A 19,203-nucleotide genomic window follows, 5' to 3' on the forward strand; every position below is an offset into this window, starting at 1 on the left:
CCCCATCATCCGTGCGGGTTCCCCAGACACTCTCCATCCCATCTGTGTAAGGCAGTCACGGTGACCAAAAAAATACAAATACTCACTTTATGTTGAAATGGTGTGTTTCAGGGGTAGGAGACCTCAGGGCAACAACAGGGGTGGAGGGAGGTTTCTAAAGAACTGACAAGGTTCTATTTTGGTAATGGCCATGGGTTGTCCATTTTATATAATAATCCTGTAAACTGTTCGCATGCATTTTTATTTTTATTTTTTCACTCTCGGCCTCCCTCTTATGCATACTTTTTATACTTTTAAATGTGTATATTTCAAAAATTAAAACAATTGTTTTAAATAAAATAGGAATATGCGGTGTGAGCTTAAGGTTATTTTTCCTCAGAGGATAAGGCAAAGAGAAAATGACATCTGGGAGAATAAATATGACCCACCCAAACTTAGTAAAGTTGTTGCATTCCAGCATGTGTCCCTGTGTATCTGCAAAAGCAGCTCAGCCCACTCCTGTGACCTTTTTAAATCTAGCATATTATCATAAATAAACACACACACAAACATCAACTAATAACTTCAATTTTTAATAATGGAAACAATTTTGCCATTCTAGAAACAATTTTAGGGAGGAAAAATCTTCCCTACAAAAATAAGCTTAAACCCATCAAAATTATAAATATTATAACTTTTTACTTCTGCCATTTAAAATGCTCTCCTGCAATACTACCCCCCTTCATTTAACATCTTTCCTGTACCATCACATATTGAAGAGAAAACAGTATTACAGCAAAGCTTAGATAGTTTAACATAACGATTTGCACAATGGTTCTTAAAAAATCTTTGGCCTTAGTGGCCTTTTTTCTTCACTTACACATTAAAAATGCTGCTGCAGTAACCAGTGTTTGGGAAAGGACTTCAGTCTTCAAGAACCATGAACTGACAGAATTTCAATACAGTAAGTTTCCAAATTGCAATCTGTAGTGCACATGACAGTGAGCGAGGTTCTGGATAAATACAGATGAGGATGCCTATTCAGACAATCTACTTCAAGTAAAAAAAAAAAAAAAAAATTCACAGATACCCATAAGCTACTACTTTAGGTTCTAACAGTGTCTTAATCTGAGAAACAAATGCTTCACAAAATATAAGTTAACTGGGATGAATAATTAAAAAATCAGGTGGTGATAACAATATACTCAAACCCAGGCCATAGTCTGAATAGTAAAACCAGTAAAAAAAAAATCATGAAGGCATTCCCTGAACAATAAAGGTAAAGTGTTGGATGATAATGTCACTAAAACCTCATCAATGTACTAAAGAGAAGTTACATGCAAAATTAAACAAGATGTGCCATACATATTTGATAGCTGCTAATTCTGTTTTTTTCAAATTTCCTTAAATGCTTAGGAAGATCTGATTGTCTCAGTAGATTGTGTGGCACAGCGTAACAACTTAGGTCTGCCTCCAACAAGATGGGTGTTCTCCGAAAAGTCAGAAGAGCCACCAAGAGAGGAACAGAAATGCAATAAAAGGCACAGTTCACTTAGGCAAAGAACTGAAGCACCTTGGAATTTCAAAAAGAATCCATTAGGTGTCACCAAAGTGTTAACAATTCCTTGGGAATTTATAAACAAAAAATATCTAGACTAAAAATAGAATATAAGGCCCCTCTGGAACCACTGCACACCTTTCCCTCTGTTCTCATATTAAACTGCTGCATAAAATGAGGTTATTTAGCCTGTTTTAAGGAAGGCTTCTATTGCACATGCATTTCTTTGGTTAGTAATAACATGTACTTTTGTTAAAATATTTCCATAATGAAGCCCTGTTGTGTGGTTAGCTGGGTGTGGACTTTCCTCCCTTTCTTGGGGGCCCTCCTACTCACAGTCAAGTTGCCCTTTAGAACTAAAGATCTGGTAGGATTGGGTCCTCATTCAATTGCCCTGTTCTATATTATGTAAGAACAGATTTCAATGTAGAAAAGAAAGTGGGGGGGAGAGAAGGAGGGAAGGAACAAGGTAGGGTGGGAAAGAGAAGGGAAGGAAAGAAAAAAGGAAGAAAGGAAAAGGAAAGGAGGAATAAAAGGGAAGGCGGTGATTGTCACAAAAGTTTACTTGATAAATATCCTAGCTACCAATCAAGGGAAAAACAGCTGCCCCTACCCGAATTCCATCTCAACTTCGAAAACCACCTAGGGGAGGAAAATTATATACTGTATGTAACTTAACAAGAGTTAGTGAATGGTCACTGTCCTGCCTATGCACAGCAGCTACACCAATTAGACCTTCCACTCCAAAAGGGCAGAATGAAGAGGGTCAGGTCCAGTGTGAGGCCTACCTCTGCCCAGGTCGGCAGGCTCCACCTGCCTGATTTTCTGGTCGGTTGGTTGCAGAGTTCATAGGGCCCTCCTTTTGGTTTAGCTCCTGCCTCTGGCTCTGTTCCCACATTTTACCCACCAGGAAACCAAGCGATCCTAAAATTAGTTTAACATCTCCACACTGAATGCTTTTAACTCATTTACAAGCAACTACCCCTTTCTCCACTACCCCTAACTGAAAAGCCAAGTCACCTTCCACAGCCCGCAGCGCTCGCCACCACCCCACATGCCTTCTTCCAAACTTACACTTTCCTTTCTGTGTCAACCCCTAACAAAATCCTTCACGATAAATTCCTCAGAGTTCCTAGATTCCTGTGCCTTTCGATTCACATGGATGATTCCTCTGACATTAAAAAAAGAAAAGAAAACAAAACAAAAACCAGACAGGTAGTTTCAAAATAGGACAAGTATTCAGAAAGATTCCTAGTTAAGCTTTTTAAAACATCAACAGCATATCCGTAAGCTTAACAGCATCATCACATAATTAAAACAACCAAAAAAAAAAAAAAACACCCCCAGAGTTCATGCTTCCAAACACCCTCGAATGCTCCTGACGATGCTACAGGTTCACAGCTTGCCAAGAGGTAACACTGCGGTGCTGAACAATAAGCTTGCAGCGTCCCTTACATGGGACGCTAAGGTGCAGGATGCTGTGTGACCAGGTTTGGGGAACAAAATCTACAGATAGAAAGGGGAAGACCCTAGCATACAGGGGCAAGACAGCAGCCCTCTGAGAAGAGAGGCACATCGGTCCCCGCACCGGGCCTCGCGGGCAGGGAGCCCCCCTTTAATCAGGCTTCCACACCTCGCGGAGGGCTTCTTGCAGCTTGTGTCTGTAGGCTGCGTAGCGCCTCCTCAGGTTCTGCAGCTGCTCATCTTCTTCCTTGTCCAAGATACGCAAGAAATTCTGTAGTTCGGGAAGGCTGAAGGCTTCCCACTGTCAGGAAACAAATGAAGAAAAACGCCAGGTGTTTAATGATCAGTCAGACTTAGGAATGCCGACCGGGAGCTCCCGGAGGTGCGGCTGCCCTCCCCTACCAGCCCCAGGCAGCAGAAGGTGTGGTCTGCAAGAGCTGGGGTGTTGCCAGCCTAAGGACTCCCTCTACTCCCACTCCCACCTCAGCTCACACCAATCACCTTCCTACCCTCTCCTCCCACTGTTGTTCAAGACTATCTCCCTAAAAGCCAGGGGCCTCTGTATCCCTAAGTCTATTAGACACTTTCAGTCCTTACCTGATTTGACCCCCAGCAGCATTAAAAACAACTTGACACTCCTTCCATCTTAACCTCAAGTCCTCATTGTAACTGACTTCTTTCTTACCTCGCATAATCAATCTTATCACTCCCAAACAGTTCTCCACTCAGCCTTTTCTCCCTGGGTATGGCCCCTTGGTGCTAGCTACCATCATCTATCCCTGCATCACTGGGACAGCTTCCCACCTGGCCTCCTCACTTGGCTCTTACGCTCCCTGATCTGTTCCCCAAACAGAACATCCTTTGTAAAATGCACATCTGGCCAAGACTCTCTCCTGCTTAGAACCATCCGATGACTCCCCTTAGTTGCTGAGGCTAAGTCTGAAAGACTCTAAACTCTCCTGCCCCATCTCTCTCTCACTGAGCTTCACTCTCTACCCAAGTAGCACGCATTCTCCCCTCCTCCGCTTTGCCTGGCTATGAACTACTCATCCTCCCCATCTCAGCTTAAATGCTACTTTCTTTAAGCAGCTTTCCACATCTTCCTCCCCTCTCTTCCCACCTGGGACTAAGTGTATCAAAAGCCTTCACAGAGCCCTCATCACAACCAAGATTTTAAAATTACAATTATTTGCTTAGTATCTATCTCACCTGCACCTTACCACAGCTGCCATGCTTCTCCTATTCAGAGTTTATCTCTTGCCTTGAGGCTCTGAGCCTTGTTTCCCTAACAGCTCCTAGTACTTATTTAGCAGGCACAAAATAAGTTTTTAGGCTGGGCATGGTGGCTCATGCCTATAATCCCAGCACTTTGGAATGCTGAGGCAGGAGATCACTTGAGCCCAGAAGTTCAAGGCCAGAAGTTTGAGACCAGCCTGGGCAATATAGTGACACCCTGTCTCTACAAAAAATTTAAAAATTATCTGGTTGTGGCGGTACATTCCTGTAGTCTCAGCTACTCGGGAGGCTGAGGTGGGAGGACTGCTTGAGCCCAGGAGTTTGAGGCTACAGTGAGCCATGATTGTGCCACTGCACTCCAGCCTGGGTGACAGTGCAAAAGCCCGTCTGTTTAAAAAGAAAAAAAAAACAAATTTTAAAAAATAGAAGCAGTGAATGTCAAGGAGGGTATCTAGCATCATCTAGGAGGTTTTTTCCAAACACATCCTCCTCTCCCAAAGGGGGCCCTGGATCCTGGTGGAGAATTGCTGTCTGATGGGGTAGAGAAAAGGTTCAAAATAACCAAATACAAACAAATAGAGAAAAATAAGTAAATCCACCAAGTGGGCTCAGTGGTAGAAGAATTCCCAGAGATAAGTTTAGGCTGGTTATTCAAACAAAAATGAGCAACATGGAGGAGGAGAGCAAAATTCCACATTAGAATATTCTGTTAATTTTTAAAATTTCAACAGATTATCTTTCACCTATGTTGAAGTCTCCAAAATAAAGACATCATATAAATATCCCTCCCACCCCCTAACAGCTATGGAAATTTCTTCCTTCAGTTCAGTTTTCCTCAGACAACTGAGAAACAAGAACACCATACAGAAGTCCAGTACAGCAGTCTGGAACAATAAAACCCAATGTGAAGTCAATTTCAAACCTAAGTTAAGCCAGGTGCAGTGGCTCACACCTGTAATCTCAGCACTTTGGGAGGCTGAGGGGGGAGGATCGCTTGAGCCCAGGAGGTTGAGACCAGCTTGGGCAATGTAGCGAGACCCCATCTCTAATTATAATTAAAATAAAATAAAATAACTAAGTGAATAAAATTCTTGCCCAGTGTAGTTCTAGTTGCTACTTAAAACACTAAGTACAAGAAAAATAAAACACTGACTAGACTATGCTCATGTGTCTGGCTTAAGCTGGCAAAGGGAATGCTGCCCAACTGCAAAGCCAAGTCAGACTCTGCACCCTGCCTTCTCCCCAAAATGAGTCTGAATGTCTTGAAAAGCTTCAAAACACCAGAATCAAAAGAAACTTCAAAAACATCTAAAACCACTGTCTTCCTAAAACTCCCTTCACTTCCATGTATACATTTCTAATTGTGACTCAAAGCCATCTTGTAAAGTGTTTAGTCCCACTCAACAGATTTTAAAACTGAAGGCTAAAAGATGAGAAGATTTACCCGAGGCCATGCTACTAATCTAACAAACAGTAGGAAACAGAGTGTTTCCCAACTTTTAACCTAGAAACCCTATTCTCAACTGCACCATGTAGGACATTTCATACCATTTCCTGTTTCCAGACAGAAGACTGGACAGGAGCTTGGGATTTGCTCAAGTGTCATTTAAAGCTGACACTTGATCTAGAGGGCAGGCTCAAGTGCTTTTTTTCTTCTACTGAACTGGCTAAATACAATCCTCCCTGGAGACAACATGGCAAATGATGCACATGGAAACATAATTTCTTAATCAGTTGACTGGGCAAAGGGGAAAAAAAAGATTCTAGAAAGCTAAATGTCTTCCATGGTAAAGAGATCAAATTTCCTTTTATTTCCTTTAGAAGGGAATTAGCCTGGAGACTTTTGTTAGCAGCAAACACATGGTGAGTGTCAACTTTCAAAGTTCAGCTGGACTGGAGTATTTTGGAGGTGGGAAGGGGTGAAAATGACTCTCTGGATGGAGATCAAGTAAAAAAATTTTATTTTCTCCCATCTCTGACAGACTAATAACATAAGGTTATAAGAGAACGACATTGTAGGCTAACTTTGGGTTCATTTCTGACAATTCAAAATCTCTCTCCCTCTTCCTGCCCTCCAACTCTCCTCTCTTCCCATCCCCCATCAATAGCCAAGTCACTAGGCTACTGCAATTAAATAGGGCCAGCTTTCTGTACAGTGTAAAGCAATAGTGAACAATAACTTACCTCCCCAATTTCATGTTCACGAAGAACAAAACTAAGCGTGTCTGTTCTGGGCCCTGCTACCAAACGCAGGTAGAGTGGATGTTCCCGGTCTGAGAGCTTGCAGGCGTAGACTGGGTAAGGAAACAAGCAGCATGTTACAGAGTATTCAGCCATTCCTGAGACCACTTCCCCATTGTGATCCCCTCCTCCAGATCAAGGTAACCATTCAAGTTACCCTAGTCTCTAAGTTGCCAATTGGCTCATCTTATTATTTAATACCAGTAGCCCACAGTGGAATAAAATCTATTCTGTTTCTGTTCAAATATAAACTGTGCCTTGATTAAGGAGGAAATTATTTTCAAGAATAAATTTTAATAGGTATTAGTCCCAAAATACGCTTATAGTTAGCTCTGCCCTTCCTTTTAGAAAACAGAGATAAGAGCCAGGCATGGTGGCTCACGCCTGTAATCCCAGTACTTTGGGAGGCTGAGGTGGGCAGATCACCTGAGGCTAGGAGTTTGAGGCCAGGAGTCTGAGACCAGCCTGGCCAACATAGTGAAACCCTGTCTCTACTAAAAATACAAAAAATTAGCTGGGTGTGGTGTTGGGCACCTGTAATTCCAGCTACTTGGGAGGCTGAGGCAGGAGAATCGCTCGAACCTGGGAGGTGGAGGTTGCAGCGAGCTGAGATCGTGCCATTGTGCTCCTGCCTGGGCAACAAGAGTGAAACTCTGTCTCAAAAAATAAATAAATTTTTTTTAAAAATGAAAAAAAAAGAGAAAACAATCAACCTAAAAACGGGTCTACAACTCCTTTAAAAACAGTAAAAATAGGCCAGCTATGCTGGCTCGCACCTGTAATCCCAACACTTTGAAAGGCTGAGGCAGGAGGATCGCTTGAGGCCAGGAGTTCAAGACCAGCCAGGGCAACATAGCAAAGCCCCGGTCTCCAAAAAAAAAAAAAAAATTTTTTTTTTCTAATTAGCCAGGCATAATGGTGCCCACCTACAGTCCTAGCCACTCAGGAGACTGAGGATCACTTGAGCCCAGGAGTTCAAGGTTACAATGAGCTATGATCGTGCCATGGTACTCCAGCCTAGGTGACAGAGTAAGACGCTGTCTCGAAAACCAAAGCCAGGGGCTTGCGCCTGTAATCCCAGCACTTTGGGAGGCCGAGACAGGCGGATTGCCTGAAGTCAGGAGTTTGAGACCAGTCTGGCCACCAACATGGTGAAACCCTGTCTCTACTAAAAATACAAAAGTTAGCTGGGCATGGTGGTGGGCACTTGTAATTGCAGCTACTTGGGAGGCTGAGGCAGGAGAATCACTGGAACCCAGGAGGCGGAGATTGCAGTGAGCCGAGATTGTGCCACTGCACTCTAGCCTGGGCAACAGAGCAAGACTCTGTCTCAAACAAACAAAAGACAAATTTTAAAAAATGTATATGCCATCCAAAGAACATAAAAACAAGAGTTCTAGAAGCAAATCTCTCTACAGATTAAGAATTAGCAGCTACAAACCGAGCAATCAGAATATAAGCTCTGGTAGCTTCAAGCACAGCCATGTCTCATGCTAGACACACACATACAGTGACATTGCCAATCATGTTAAAGGATTTGCCAGCCATGGGGGTAATATTTCAACAAGTCACTATTACTTTCAGACTGTACAGCTGAAGTCCAGGTGAGCAAAGAAACTGGCAGATAAAAATGCCATCGAGCTTCTCTACATTATTGTGGCACTTCCAGATGCACTGCCTTGCCAATTTCCCTGTAGATATAAACTTCCCCCACAATACTAAGCTTGTGACCTCTGGAGGTAGGAACCCTGGTCTGTTCATCTTTGTATTCCACGGGGTCTAGCCCCATAGTATGTTTTTAAAAAGATGTATGCATACTCAGCAATGAGCTGGGTTTCATCCTGTGTAACTGAAGAACATTACTATCATGTAAAGGTTAATATATTTTCTTCTATAGCTACATGAGACTTTACCCAGAAAAACTAAAGAAAGCTTCAATAGTTTATTGTACACACACACACACACACACACACACACACACACACCCCAATTTCAAATCGCATGTAGTGAATCACTGAATCACTACTGTCCACCACTGGTATCAATTTCTGGTTACTGCCTGACCTGGAATATCTCATTCCGTTTCATACAGTAATTTAGTATTTAATATTCTCTTTCTAGCCCCTGAATGTGGATATGAAGTTTAGTCAGACCCTAGATCAAAATGTTATTCACTCATTTTATGAGCCTCTGGGGGGCAGAGTACCAAAATGTCCCGGTGTAACACCAAGTGAGACAAGCTAAGGAATCAGGAGAGCCCAGGGCTGGGCCATTTCCATCAGTACGCTGAAATGTGCTGTGATGCACATGTGCATCCCCAGTCACAAGGTCTCAGCACAGGTCCACCAAACCACTCCATGTACCGATGCACAACAAATGTGGAATGTGCTATTGAAAACTTTAAACACAGAGGCACTCTTTTGTGTCCTAAAGAAAATTTAAATCAAAGCCACTCCTAACAACAACAAAAAACAGCCCCCGCCCCATCCCCCCACCAACAACACAAAATACTCCATAACTGCCCATCACATATGGATGCTTCCAAGCTCCTCAGACCCACAACTGTCCAACTCAAAAATGTGGACAGCCAGGAAGAACTAAGTGCATGCTAAGATCACCATGGCTTCCAGCATTGGACTCCAGGCTCTGACACAATTGACATGGATGAGACCCACCAGTCTTCCCCTCTGCTAATGAGAAGAGCAGATGTAAGTAGAAGCACAGACCATTTTCCTTTTAAGCTGGCAGCGTACCTTGGTCTTCCCTGTGACAACGCTTATAAAGTGCAAACTTGGCAGGGCTCTCAGTCACGAGAAATTTTTTGAGCAGGGCCTCGATCACTTCCCCGACAGTGTTTGTGCTGCTGATATGAAGTGTATTCATACAGCCATTGCTACTGGGAGAGAGTTTTCCAGAATTTGGAGAAGTCTGTGGAGGTCTGCAGAGTTCCATCTGTACTTTAATGAAGCCAGTGTAAATCCCATTTGAATTCTGAAGCAGGGAGAGAAGCACACACTTAGCTGGGTGGATGGTGGCACTTGAGGGAAGGAGCATATCAAAACAAAACGGGAAGGTGAAACACTCCTTTGTTCTCTTCTCTTGGAGGTTTGTGGCAAAACTTCACTAAAGATTGCCCCCAAGGGAATGACCTCAGAGGGCAGTTAACACACCAGGCAAAGTGCTTCCAGAGGCAAGGTCTGCAGGGCAGATGTGGCAACTGAAGAAGGCTCCTGATGCTGTGGCCGACTGCTGGCCCCAGACTCATGCCTCTGAAGCTACTGGCAAAAGGTCATTTGCGAGGTTACAATCCAATGAAGCAGATGCTAGCCAAACCACAGAACTTATTAAAGCTTGGGGGATATGTCTAGGCTACAGGCTCAAAGGAAACAACATCCTCAACTGGCGACTATTATATGCAAAAGGAAGGTCACAATTAGGGCTCTGAAATACCAAAGTCAACAATGAGGAGACAGTAAGAAAACAGGCTATTTTCATTCCTAGTGGCTGTATTCATAGGCACTGAATTACCAACTTTGCTTAAACTTTTTAACACAGCATATATGCCATACAGCATAGGATGCATTTCAGGTCTCTTAAGCATTTTAAAAACAAATTCAATCGCTTGAAACCAGAAGGTGGAGGTTGCAGCAAGCTGAGATCACGCCATTGCACTCCAGCCTGGGCAACAGAGCGAGACTCTGTCTCAAAAAAAAAAAAAAAAAAAAAAAAAAAAAAAAACCAAATTCAAGCCACTATACTTCACAGTACAGATCTTAAAAACAACTATCTTCGCTGATGGCAGAATTACCATTTCTTAGTTGACAAAAACAGTAATAACAGTTTGGTCTTCGCTTTTTATTTTTATTTTTCTATTCAGTATATTTGGGGCCAGGCGCAGTGGCTCATGTCTATAATCCCAGCACTCTGGGAGGCCGAGGCAAGCAGATCACTGGAAGTCAGGAGTTTGAGACCAGCGTGGCCAACAGGATGAAATCCTATCTCTACTAAAAACACACACAAAAAATTAGCTGAGTGTGGTGGCGGGCGCCTGTAATCCCAGCTACTCAAAAGGCTGAGGCAGGAGAATCTCTTGAACCCAGAGGCGGAGGTTGCGGTGAGCCAAGATTATGCCATTACACTTCAGCCTGGGCGACAGAGTGAGACTCCATCTCAAAAACAAACAAACAAAAACAGTATATTTAGAAAAGATTTACTGTAATGTTTTATTAAAACAAACTGTCAAGTGTTACATATAAATGCCACAGTTAAAGTAGAACATTTAAAACTACCTTTATGGTGTGTTATTTTTCTTCCTTCCCGCAAGATCAATTTCCAATCCCAAATGATTGAAATCCCAATTGAAAATTGTTTTTTTTGTTTTTTCTGTTTTTGAGACAGGGTCTCACTCTCTCACCCAGGCTAGAGTGCAGTGGCACGAACACAGCTCACTGCAGCCTCAACTTCCTGAGTTCAAGTCATCCTCCTGAGTAGTGGGGGCTGCAGGCGCCCGCCACTACGCCTGGCTACTTTTTCTGTTTTTAGTAGAGATGGGGTTTTGCCACGTTGACTAGGCTGGTCTCGAACTTTTTTTTTTTTTTGAGATGGAGTCTTGCTCTGTCGCTCAGGCTGGAGTGCAGTGGCGCAATCTCGGCTCACTGCAAGCTCCGCCTCCCGGGTTCACCCCCATTCTCCTGCCTCAGCCTCCTGAGTAGCTGGGACTACAGGCGCCTGCCACCACGCCCAGCTAATTTTGTATTTTTAGTAGAGACCGGGTTTCACTGTGTTAGCCAGGATGGTCTCCATCTCCTGACCTCGTGATCCACCCGCCTCGGCCTCCCAAAGTGCTGGGATTACAGGTGTGAGCCACCATCCAACTCTTGACTTCAAGTGATCCACCCGCCTCAGCCTCCCAAAATGCTGGGATTACAGGTGTGAGCTACAGTGCCCAGCCTAAAATTTTTATTTTTATTTATTTATTTATTTATTTATTTATTTTTGAGGCGGAGTCTCGCTCTGTCGCTCGGGCTGGAGTGCAGTGGCCGGATCTCAGCTCACTGCAAGCTCCGCCTCCCGAATTTACGCCATTCTCCTGCCTCAGCCTCCCGAGTAGCCGGGACTACAGGCGCCTGCCACCTCGCCCGGCTAGTTTTTGTATTTTTAGTAGAGACGAGGTTTCACCGTGTTAGCCAGGATGGTCTCGATCTCCTGACCTCGTGATCCGCCCGTCTCGGCCTCCCAAAGTGCTGGGATTACAGGCTTGAGCCACCGCGCCCGGCCTAAAATTTTTATCTTTAAAATGATATGGATAATTTGTATCTGTTTTAGACTCTATGGGGAAAGAAAAAAAAAAGCAAGTGGAATTCTCCTTTGATGAAAAAATGTGTTTGAAAAAGAAATCTTGCTGCTGGAACGATGAAGAGTTACCTTGGGATTCTCTGTTCCTCTCCCCTCTTTTCGGAGGAGTTCTACCAGGGAGGGGTCCTTTACCACGAGGGTTTCTATCTGAAAGCTCCTCCCCAAGAATCATCGGATTCGGTAGGGCCTGTTTTAAACCAATCACCCTCCTTTACCAAACTCTGTCAGTTCACAGTAAACAGACTGAAAGACAGGGGTCCAAGTGCCCTGGAAACTGGCACCAAGGGCTGACAAGTGCCGTGAAGAAGGCGGGCCACCCAATAGGTAGGCAAGACCTAGATGCCAGCTAAGTTTAAAGGAACATGAATACTCTAGCTCTACTGTCAGCTCTTGTTTCCCTGTCACCAGGCCCTGAGCTTTCTCCTTCCTGTACACCGATTCTGCATGCTTCAAACAGTGTGGTGCAATGCTGTGGAAGCCTGCGATGGCGACGTGGAAGACACTGGGTATTAAGTACCTCGTCTTACGCTAACGACCGGCAGAGAAAACTGTCCTATTATATACCTCTATATTCCAATCCATGGGCTCAAAATCCTTTCCCTGACACTTCCATACTTATTTTGTACAAGACAAAAACTTACGGGCTTCTGATACCTGTAATCCCAGCACTTTGGGAGGCCAAGGTGGGCAGATCCCTTGAGCCAAGGAATTTAAGATGAGCCTAGGTGACATGGCAAAACCCCGTCTCTACAAAAAACTACAAAAATTAGTGGCAAGCGCCTGTGGTCCCAGCTACTCGGGAGGCTGAGGTGGGAGGATTATTTGAGCCCGGAGGTCGAGGCTGCAGTAAGCGATGATCGTGCCACTGCACTCCAGCTCGGGTGACAGAGCAAAATCTTGTTTCAAAAAAAAAAAAAACCTTACCTGAGGTCTTCTTAGAATCTGAGTCACTATTTCTGTATGTTAGGCAATGTTGCTAAAAATCCTTTGAGAAAGGAGGGGTGGGTCACAAAATCTTTTAAAATAAAATTGTAAGTGTTTCCCTTTTTTAAGGTTAACCCAGCAACCGATTTTTGAGACAAAGTTACTTCACAATACAGATTTAAATTGAAAGTCACAGAAATATTGCATTTTCCTGTTCTGTATACCGTGACTACTACCCTTTCTACAAATGTTATTCAGATATTTAGAACTATAGATTGTAGTACCAACAATTCATATTTGTTTTTTGACAGGTGTCAACCCAAATAGTATTGTGGGTACTTACCAAGGTCATCTTCAACTTGTCTGTGACTGCTAAGTTGTATTTATGAACTTTCTCTTTGATCTCCTCTTTGCTGAGGTAACTGTGGGTTTCCTTCTCTTTCTCAACATCCTAGAAGAAAAACAAGCCATGTCACATGTGAGCAATCATAGAAAAAACTGCGGATAGGCTGGGTGCGGTGGCTCACGCCTGTAATCTCAGCACTTTGGGATGCTGAAGTGGGCGGATTACCTGAGGTTGGGAGTCTGAGACCACCCTGACCAAAATGGAGAAACCCTGTCTCTACTAAAAATATGAAATTAGCTGGGCATGGTGGCGCATGCCTGTAAACCCAGCTACTCAGGAGGCTGAGGCAGGAGAATCACTTTGATTGAGAGGCAGAGGCTGCAGTGAGCTGAGATCATGCCATTGCACTTCAGCCTGAGCAACAAGAGCAAACCTCTGTCTCAAAAATAAAAGGGGATAAGTCAGGATTTTTAAAAAATTCCACACAAGGGCTGGGCACGGTGGCACAAGCCTGCAATCCCAGGACTTTGAGAGGCCAAGGAGGGCAGAGCTTGAGCCCTGGAGATTGTGACCAGGCTGGGCAACATGAGGAAACTATCTCTACAAAAAATATAAAAATTAGCTGGGTGCAGTGGTGCGCACCTGTAGTCCCACCTACGTAGGAGGCTGAGGTGGGAGGATCACCTCAGCCCAGAGGTCGAGGCTGTAGTGAGCCATAATTGTGCCACTGTGCTCTAGCCTGGGTGACAGAGTGCGACTGTCTCAAAAAAAAAAAAAAAAATTACAACCCACACAAGAACCGTGTTGTTCTCGCACATTACCTTGAAACACACACACACACACACACTCTCTCTCTCCCTCTCCCCCCGCCCCCCGCCCGGCCCCGCCCCAACTCCCTCGATGCTTCCCTTTCTCTCTTACTTTCAAACTCTCCAGGCTCATCCACCAATTACGGTTCTCATTCTTTCAGACTACAGTCTTCCTAGGGGATATATTTTTTTAAAAAACTAACTTGTCAGCAGCTAGAAGTACCCCTGACCTGTAAACTGTACACAACTACCAGAGGGTAATTCATCTTCCAAACAAATCCCCAGGCCAAGATACAAGTAGCCAGACTTCTCCTTCCCACCCTTCCAGTCTCACCCACTTCTCTAACTCCCTACACTCTAGAGGGAGAAACATCGGTTAAATCCTCCTCACTGTGAAGAATTTATCAATAATTAGCTGTCTAAAGAGTCCCACCAGTGCATGACATTATGCAGCAGCAGACGTGATCACAAATGACCAAATTACAGCGTTTTGTCACCCTGACGAAGCATACCAGGCACCTAACTTGTATTGCCTTTACTTCTCCCAACAACCTAATCAAGGAGGCATTATTACGCCAGTTTCAGCAAATTAAACTGCTGAAAAAAAATGTAACTGTTCAGTGGAAGCAAATGAAAGCCTGCTAACCCTCCCTAACTCCAAACTTTACTGGAAGCTCTAAGTGCTTCCACAGGGGTGTTCTCATTTCATCCTCCCAACAATGAGCTAATGCTAATTAGCACCCCTATGCTACAGATAAGGACAGAAGATTTACAGAGGCCAAGCAGTTTGTCCAAGGACAACCCAACTAGTTGAGAGACCAAGTTCCACTTTACTCCAGGTCTTCTAGGGTGTTCCCACTAAATCCAATCGGTCCCCAAGGGTCTAGTGTGGGTAAACATTTAAAAACTTACAGAAAGCCTGCATAATCAGATTCAACACAAGGAGAGGAAGAACAGTTAAAATCCAATGATTTACGCCTGCAAAATAAAGCCTTTGTAAACACGCCTCTTTCTGCCAGACACATCACACCATTCTCACAGCTGGATAGTCTCCAGGCAGGCACTGGTTTCCATCTGCCCACTGGAAGCTAGTGTCGTAAATACACCAGGAGGGGCTACTACAGAACTTGCATCAATACCACGTTGAGTAAGAAAAGGCTCTTGATCCATTCAAACCTCAAGATCTTTGACTTTAGACCCTAAGAGGAGTGTGCTGACTACAAATTATCTCGGTGACTTTTCAATGTCAGCACCAACCTGGTGAAGTCTAATGGGTCAGTATACTGGGTAATACTGGATAAATACCAGCACAAGATAATGTGTTTGCTCCGTAGCTTCAGGGGTACGCTTCCAAGTCCCTTGGGAGCATCCTATTTGCCAATGTAAAACCCCAAAGTAATCTTATTTTTGGTATTAGTGTTTGGTGGGGGGAAAGCTGTGGATTAAAATAAGCTTTCAAAAGCGCCAGTGACTACTTCCAAGAAAGTGTTTTGTTTTGTTTGAGACAGGTCTCACTTTATCACCCAGGCTGGTGTGCAGGGGCATAATCACAGCTCACTGCAGTCTTGACCTCCTGAGTTCAAGCGATCCTCCCACCTCAGTCTCCTGAATAGCTGGGACTACAGTCAAGCACTACTGCACCTAGCTAATTTTTTGTACAGATGAGGTCTGGCTATGTTGCCCAGGCTGCTCTTGAACTCCTGGGTTCAAGCAATCCTCCTACCTCAGTCTCCTAAAGTGCTGGGATTACAGGTATGAGCCACTGCACTGAGCCCCAAGGAAGTTTTAAACATGTATCACATCTCTGTCTTGTTCTTACCAATCCACAATTAGCTGGGCACCAGTCATAGCTGAAGAAGAAAATGAAGTAGTCTTGGATTGTACATTGTTTTAACTGTCCAAAGACTCTTCAAAGCATATACTAAAAAGTGTATAATAAAGGACTTAAAATCTCATGGATGTGGGATGGGAAGTTGGCAGGGCAAAGGGGTGTTGCAGAAAGTGCACCACACCTGCAAGACTTGGGCTCCGGTCCTGAGTCTGTCACCAGCTAACTCTGTGCCTTGGGCTTCACTTCTCTGAGCCCGTTCCCTCATTTTCTACCAAACAAGGAACTAGAGTCAATCACCTCCTCTAAGGTGCTTCCTGGCCTATGCTGATCTGATTGCAAAGATGTAGAGGCGCCTTCACAGGTGTGACCAGGCCTAGAATAATCCGATTGAAAAGATCTGGTGCTGCTTTCACAGGTATGACCAAGGGCAAAAGAGTTCCATGTGAGGAATCGCCAAAGGCTCACCATTAAAAACACAGGAAATGGCAAAGCACATACATACACAGCAGCATACATACGTCCTAGGGGCTTACCACCACTCACATGAGAATTCTAAGAAGGAGGAGAAGGAAAAGGGGTAATGGGAGTGATTAAGAGCAAAGAACAGGGTTAAGTAAAGCTGGTTAACCCTAAATTACAGGTTTTGCTGATGCTATGGGACTTAACACCCAGTCTTAGGCCCCTTCGCACAGGCAGACCCAGAAGCTTGAGGAAAATCCAAAGAGTAAGCCAGTCTGAAAAGAGATATTTTCCCTGGATCATCCACACATAGATAACCGAGACATCCTTATGTAACAATCATATTTCCTTCTCAGAGATTAAAAACTAAGGAAACTGGCTGGGTGTGGTGGCTCACACCTGTAATCCCAGCACTTTGGGAGGCCGAGGTGGACGGATAACCTGAGGTCAGGGGTTGGAGACCAGCCTGGCCAATGTGGTAAAACCCTGTCTCTACTAAAAATACAAAAATTAGCCAGGCGTGGTGCCAAGCACCTGTAGTCCCAGCTACTTGGGAGGCTGAGGTAAAAGAATCGCTTGAACCCGGGAGGCAGATGTTGCAGTAAGCAGAGATCACGCCATTGCACTCCAGCCTGGGAGACAGAGCTAGACTCCATCTAAAAAAAAAAAAAAAAAAAAAAAAAAAGGATCAACTGGATAGGAAAGTATATCCCAGAAACGTAGGTAAAACCCAAAGGGCCCTGATGCTGTACTTTTAAAGCCAAAAACGTAGCAATCATACACCCAAGCCTCATCATTCGGCAAATATTTGCTGAGCTTCTGCCATGTGCCAGGCACCTGCCTAAGTGTGGGGCAGTCAGGCTCAGCAGCAGACACCACGCCCCTCCTCACAGGGCTTGGTGTCTGCACAAGTGGAGGGGGGAAGGTCAAAGGACAAACTGCTTCCAAAGTGGCCACCAAACACTGTTTCTCTGGGTCTGGTAGCAAAGAAGCCATAAGCTCAGGCCTTGGAACAGAGGACGGTGGTTTCATTTAGCATCAGAGGAAGACCCTTAACTCTACAAACTTCCCAATTGTTTACCCCTTTAAAACAGACGCTCCTGTCCGCTCACAGAGTAGAATCCTCCCCCTTCCTCCGTACACACTGATTATGAATCAGAACCACAATCTCTAGGAATGCAGCTGTATGCCCAGGAAAAACGAAGAGAAGAAAATGAAACCCAGGAGGGGCACAGAAGCTCTCACAGGTAAAGGGGTGGGAGCAAGAAGGAAGGGTTAAAAGAAAACGGTGCAGCGGACGTGGGATAGATACAACACCACGTGTCAACCCTGGCCTTTCAGGAGAGGAAACGGCATGGGGCTCAGTCGTCTGTGGATAATGTGTCAGTTATTGTTCTTGGCAGGCAGTGAGGGCATCATGCCATGCCTGAGAGTGTCTGCTTGCTGAGTTACAAGTCATCTTTTCATAAGTCAGTTTTGTTTTGTATTCCCCAAACCCTCCAGCAGTTTCTCAGAGGAAGAGTTCTTCCACAAAAAAATATTTCGTAAATCCTAGACTCTTCTTCCCTCATTGTTTCCAGCCAGCAAACCCCGGAGAGCTGATCTTAGGCTCGCTTCAGTTCCTGGGTGGGGTTACGTCACTGTTTTTCAGCAGCAAACTTTCTCAGATGGGACACACCCCACCTCACAGGCACCCAGGAGTTCTCGCATAGCATGGCCCAGGCTCTACTCAAGAAATGCGGCCCAATCCCGCAGGCTCACAACTCAGACTTTCGAAGAATATGCCCCAACAAATCTGGGTAAAGGGTATGAAAATTGTTTATACTCTTTTGGTTAATTTTTCTATAACTGTGAAATTATATCAAAATTAAAAACATAACAAAATGCCCAATAAACATAGTGCAATTAAGAGTGACTATTCGGGCCGGGCTCAGTGACTCACGCCTGTAATCCCAACATTTTGGGAGGCCAAGGTGGGTGGATCATGATGTCAGGAGTTCAAGACCAGCCTGGCCAACATGGTGAAACCCCATCTACAAAAATACAAAAATTAGCTGGGTGTGGTGGCACACCTGTAATCCTAGCTACTCAGCAGGCTGCAGCAGGAGAATCACTTGAACCTGGGAGGCAGATGTTGCAGTTAACTGAGACTGTGCCATTGCACTCCAGCCTGGACAACATAGCAAGACTCTGTCCCCGCTCCCCCCTCAAAAAAATAGTGACTGTTCAAAAGAGAGTGAAAAGGTGAATGTGGCCCTATCATTTCCTCTATTTTAGCTTAGCGACAGCCTGTGGACTATGATTTAGACATACTTAGGTCTAAAATCACACAGCTCTGCCACATTCTAGCTGTGTGACCACAGGCAAGTTACTTAACCTCTCTGGGCCTCAGTTTTCTCATTACTGTAAAATGTGCAAAAGAATAACTTTATACAACTGTTATGAAGATATAATACAAGCCATTATTCAACAACGATTGATTGATTACCCATTGGTGCCAAGCTCCATGCCAAGCACTCAAAGCTGTGAGAGACAGCTGTGGACGCCTTTCTGCCTTTGCCTGCCTGACAGCCTAGGAAAGTTTACCTCACTCCCCACCTCAGCCCCACAAGAGGTTTTTGGGTGTTTTTATATCTTTTTTTTTTTTTTTTTTTTTTTTTTTTTGGTATTACAGATCTCTTTAAAAAAATAAAGACCTTTTACCAAAAACAAACAAAAAAGAGCAAACATTAATAGCACAGATGCTCTGATTGAGTGGGGGACAATATATGCACAGTGCCTGATGCCAGCGGCATGACACTCAGTAAGTGGTACCATCACCCTGCCACTGGGAGGTCCCACAGCTCTCACAGGTGCTCTGACACCTGGTTGGGTTTGGGGTCCAGCCTGGGTCTGCCTAGAAGGGTGAACTTCCCAGACCAACAGGTGCTTTCTCCAAGTAAGGCTAGATTCCGAAATCATGAATTCCTACTTTTCATCTCATCGTCTGTTTTGGCAATAG

At 44.4% G+C, this 19,203-nt stretch overlaps 1 protein-coding gene across 1 annotated transcript in view; it reads right to left on the minus strand.

Annotated features, from left to right (window-relative positions):
• Positions 1–551: 551 nt before the first annotated feature.
• The window catches only part of RASSF3 (Ras association domain family member 3), an 89,168-nt gene continuing 70,516 nt past the window's right edge, over positions 552–19,203 (minus strand). The window contains exons 2-5 of the mRNA XM_010386916.2: positions 13,101–13,208; positions 9,232–9,469; positions 6,422–6,531; positions 552–3,302 (exon numbers count right to left, since the gene is read on the minus strand). Of these exons, the coding sequence (XP_010385218.1) occupies positions 3,153–3,302; positions 6,422–6,531; positions 9,232–9,469; positions 13,101–13,208 (606 nt within the window). The 3' untranslated portion in view covers positions 552–3,152. The remainder of the gene's footprint in view (positions 3,303–6,421; positions 6,532–9,231; positions 9,470–13,100; positions 13,209–19,203) is intronic.

This window comes from Rhinopithecus roxellana, chromosome 10 (assembly GCF_007565055.1).
Source record: "Rhinopithecus roxellana isolate Shanxi Qingling chromosome 10, ASM756505v1, whole genome shotgun sequence".
NCBI lineage: Eukaryota > Metazoa > Chordata > Mammalia > Primates > Cercopithecidae > Rhinopithecus > Rhinopithecus roxellana.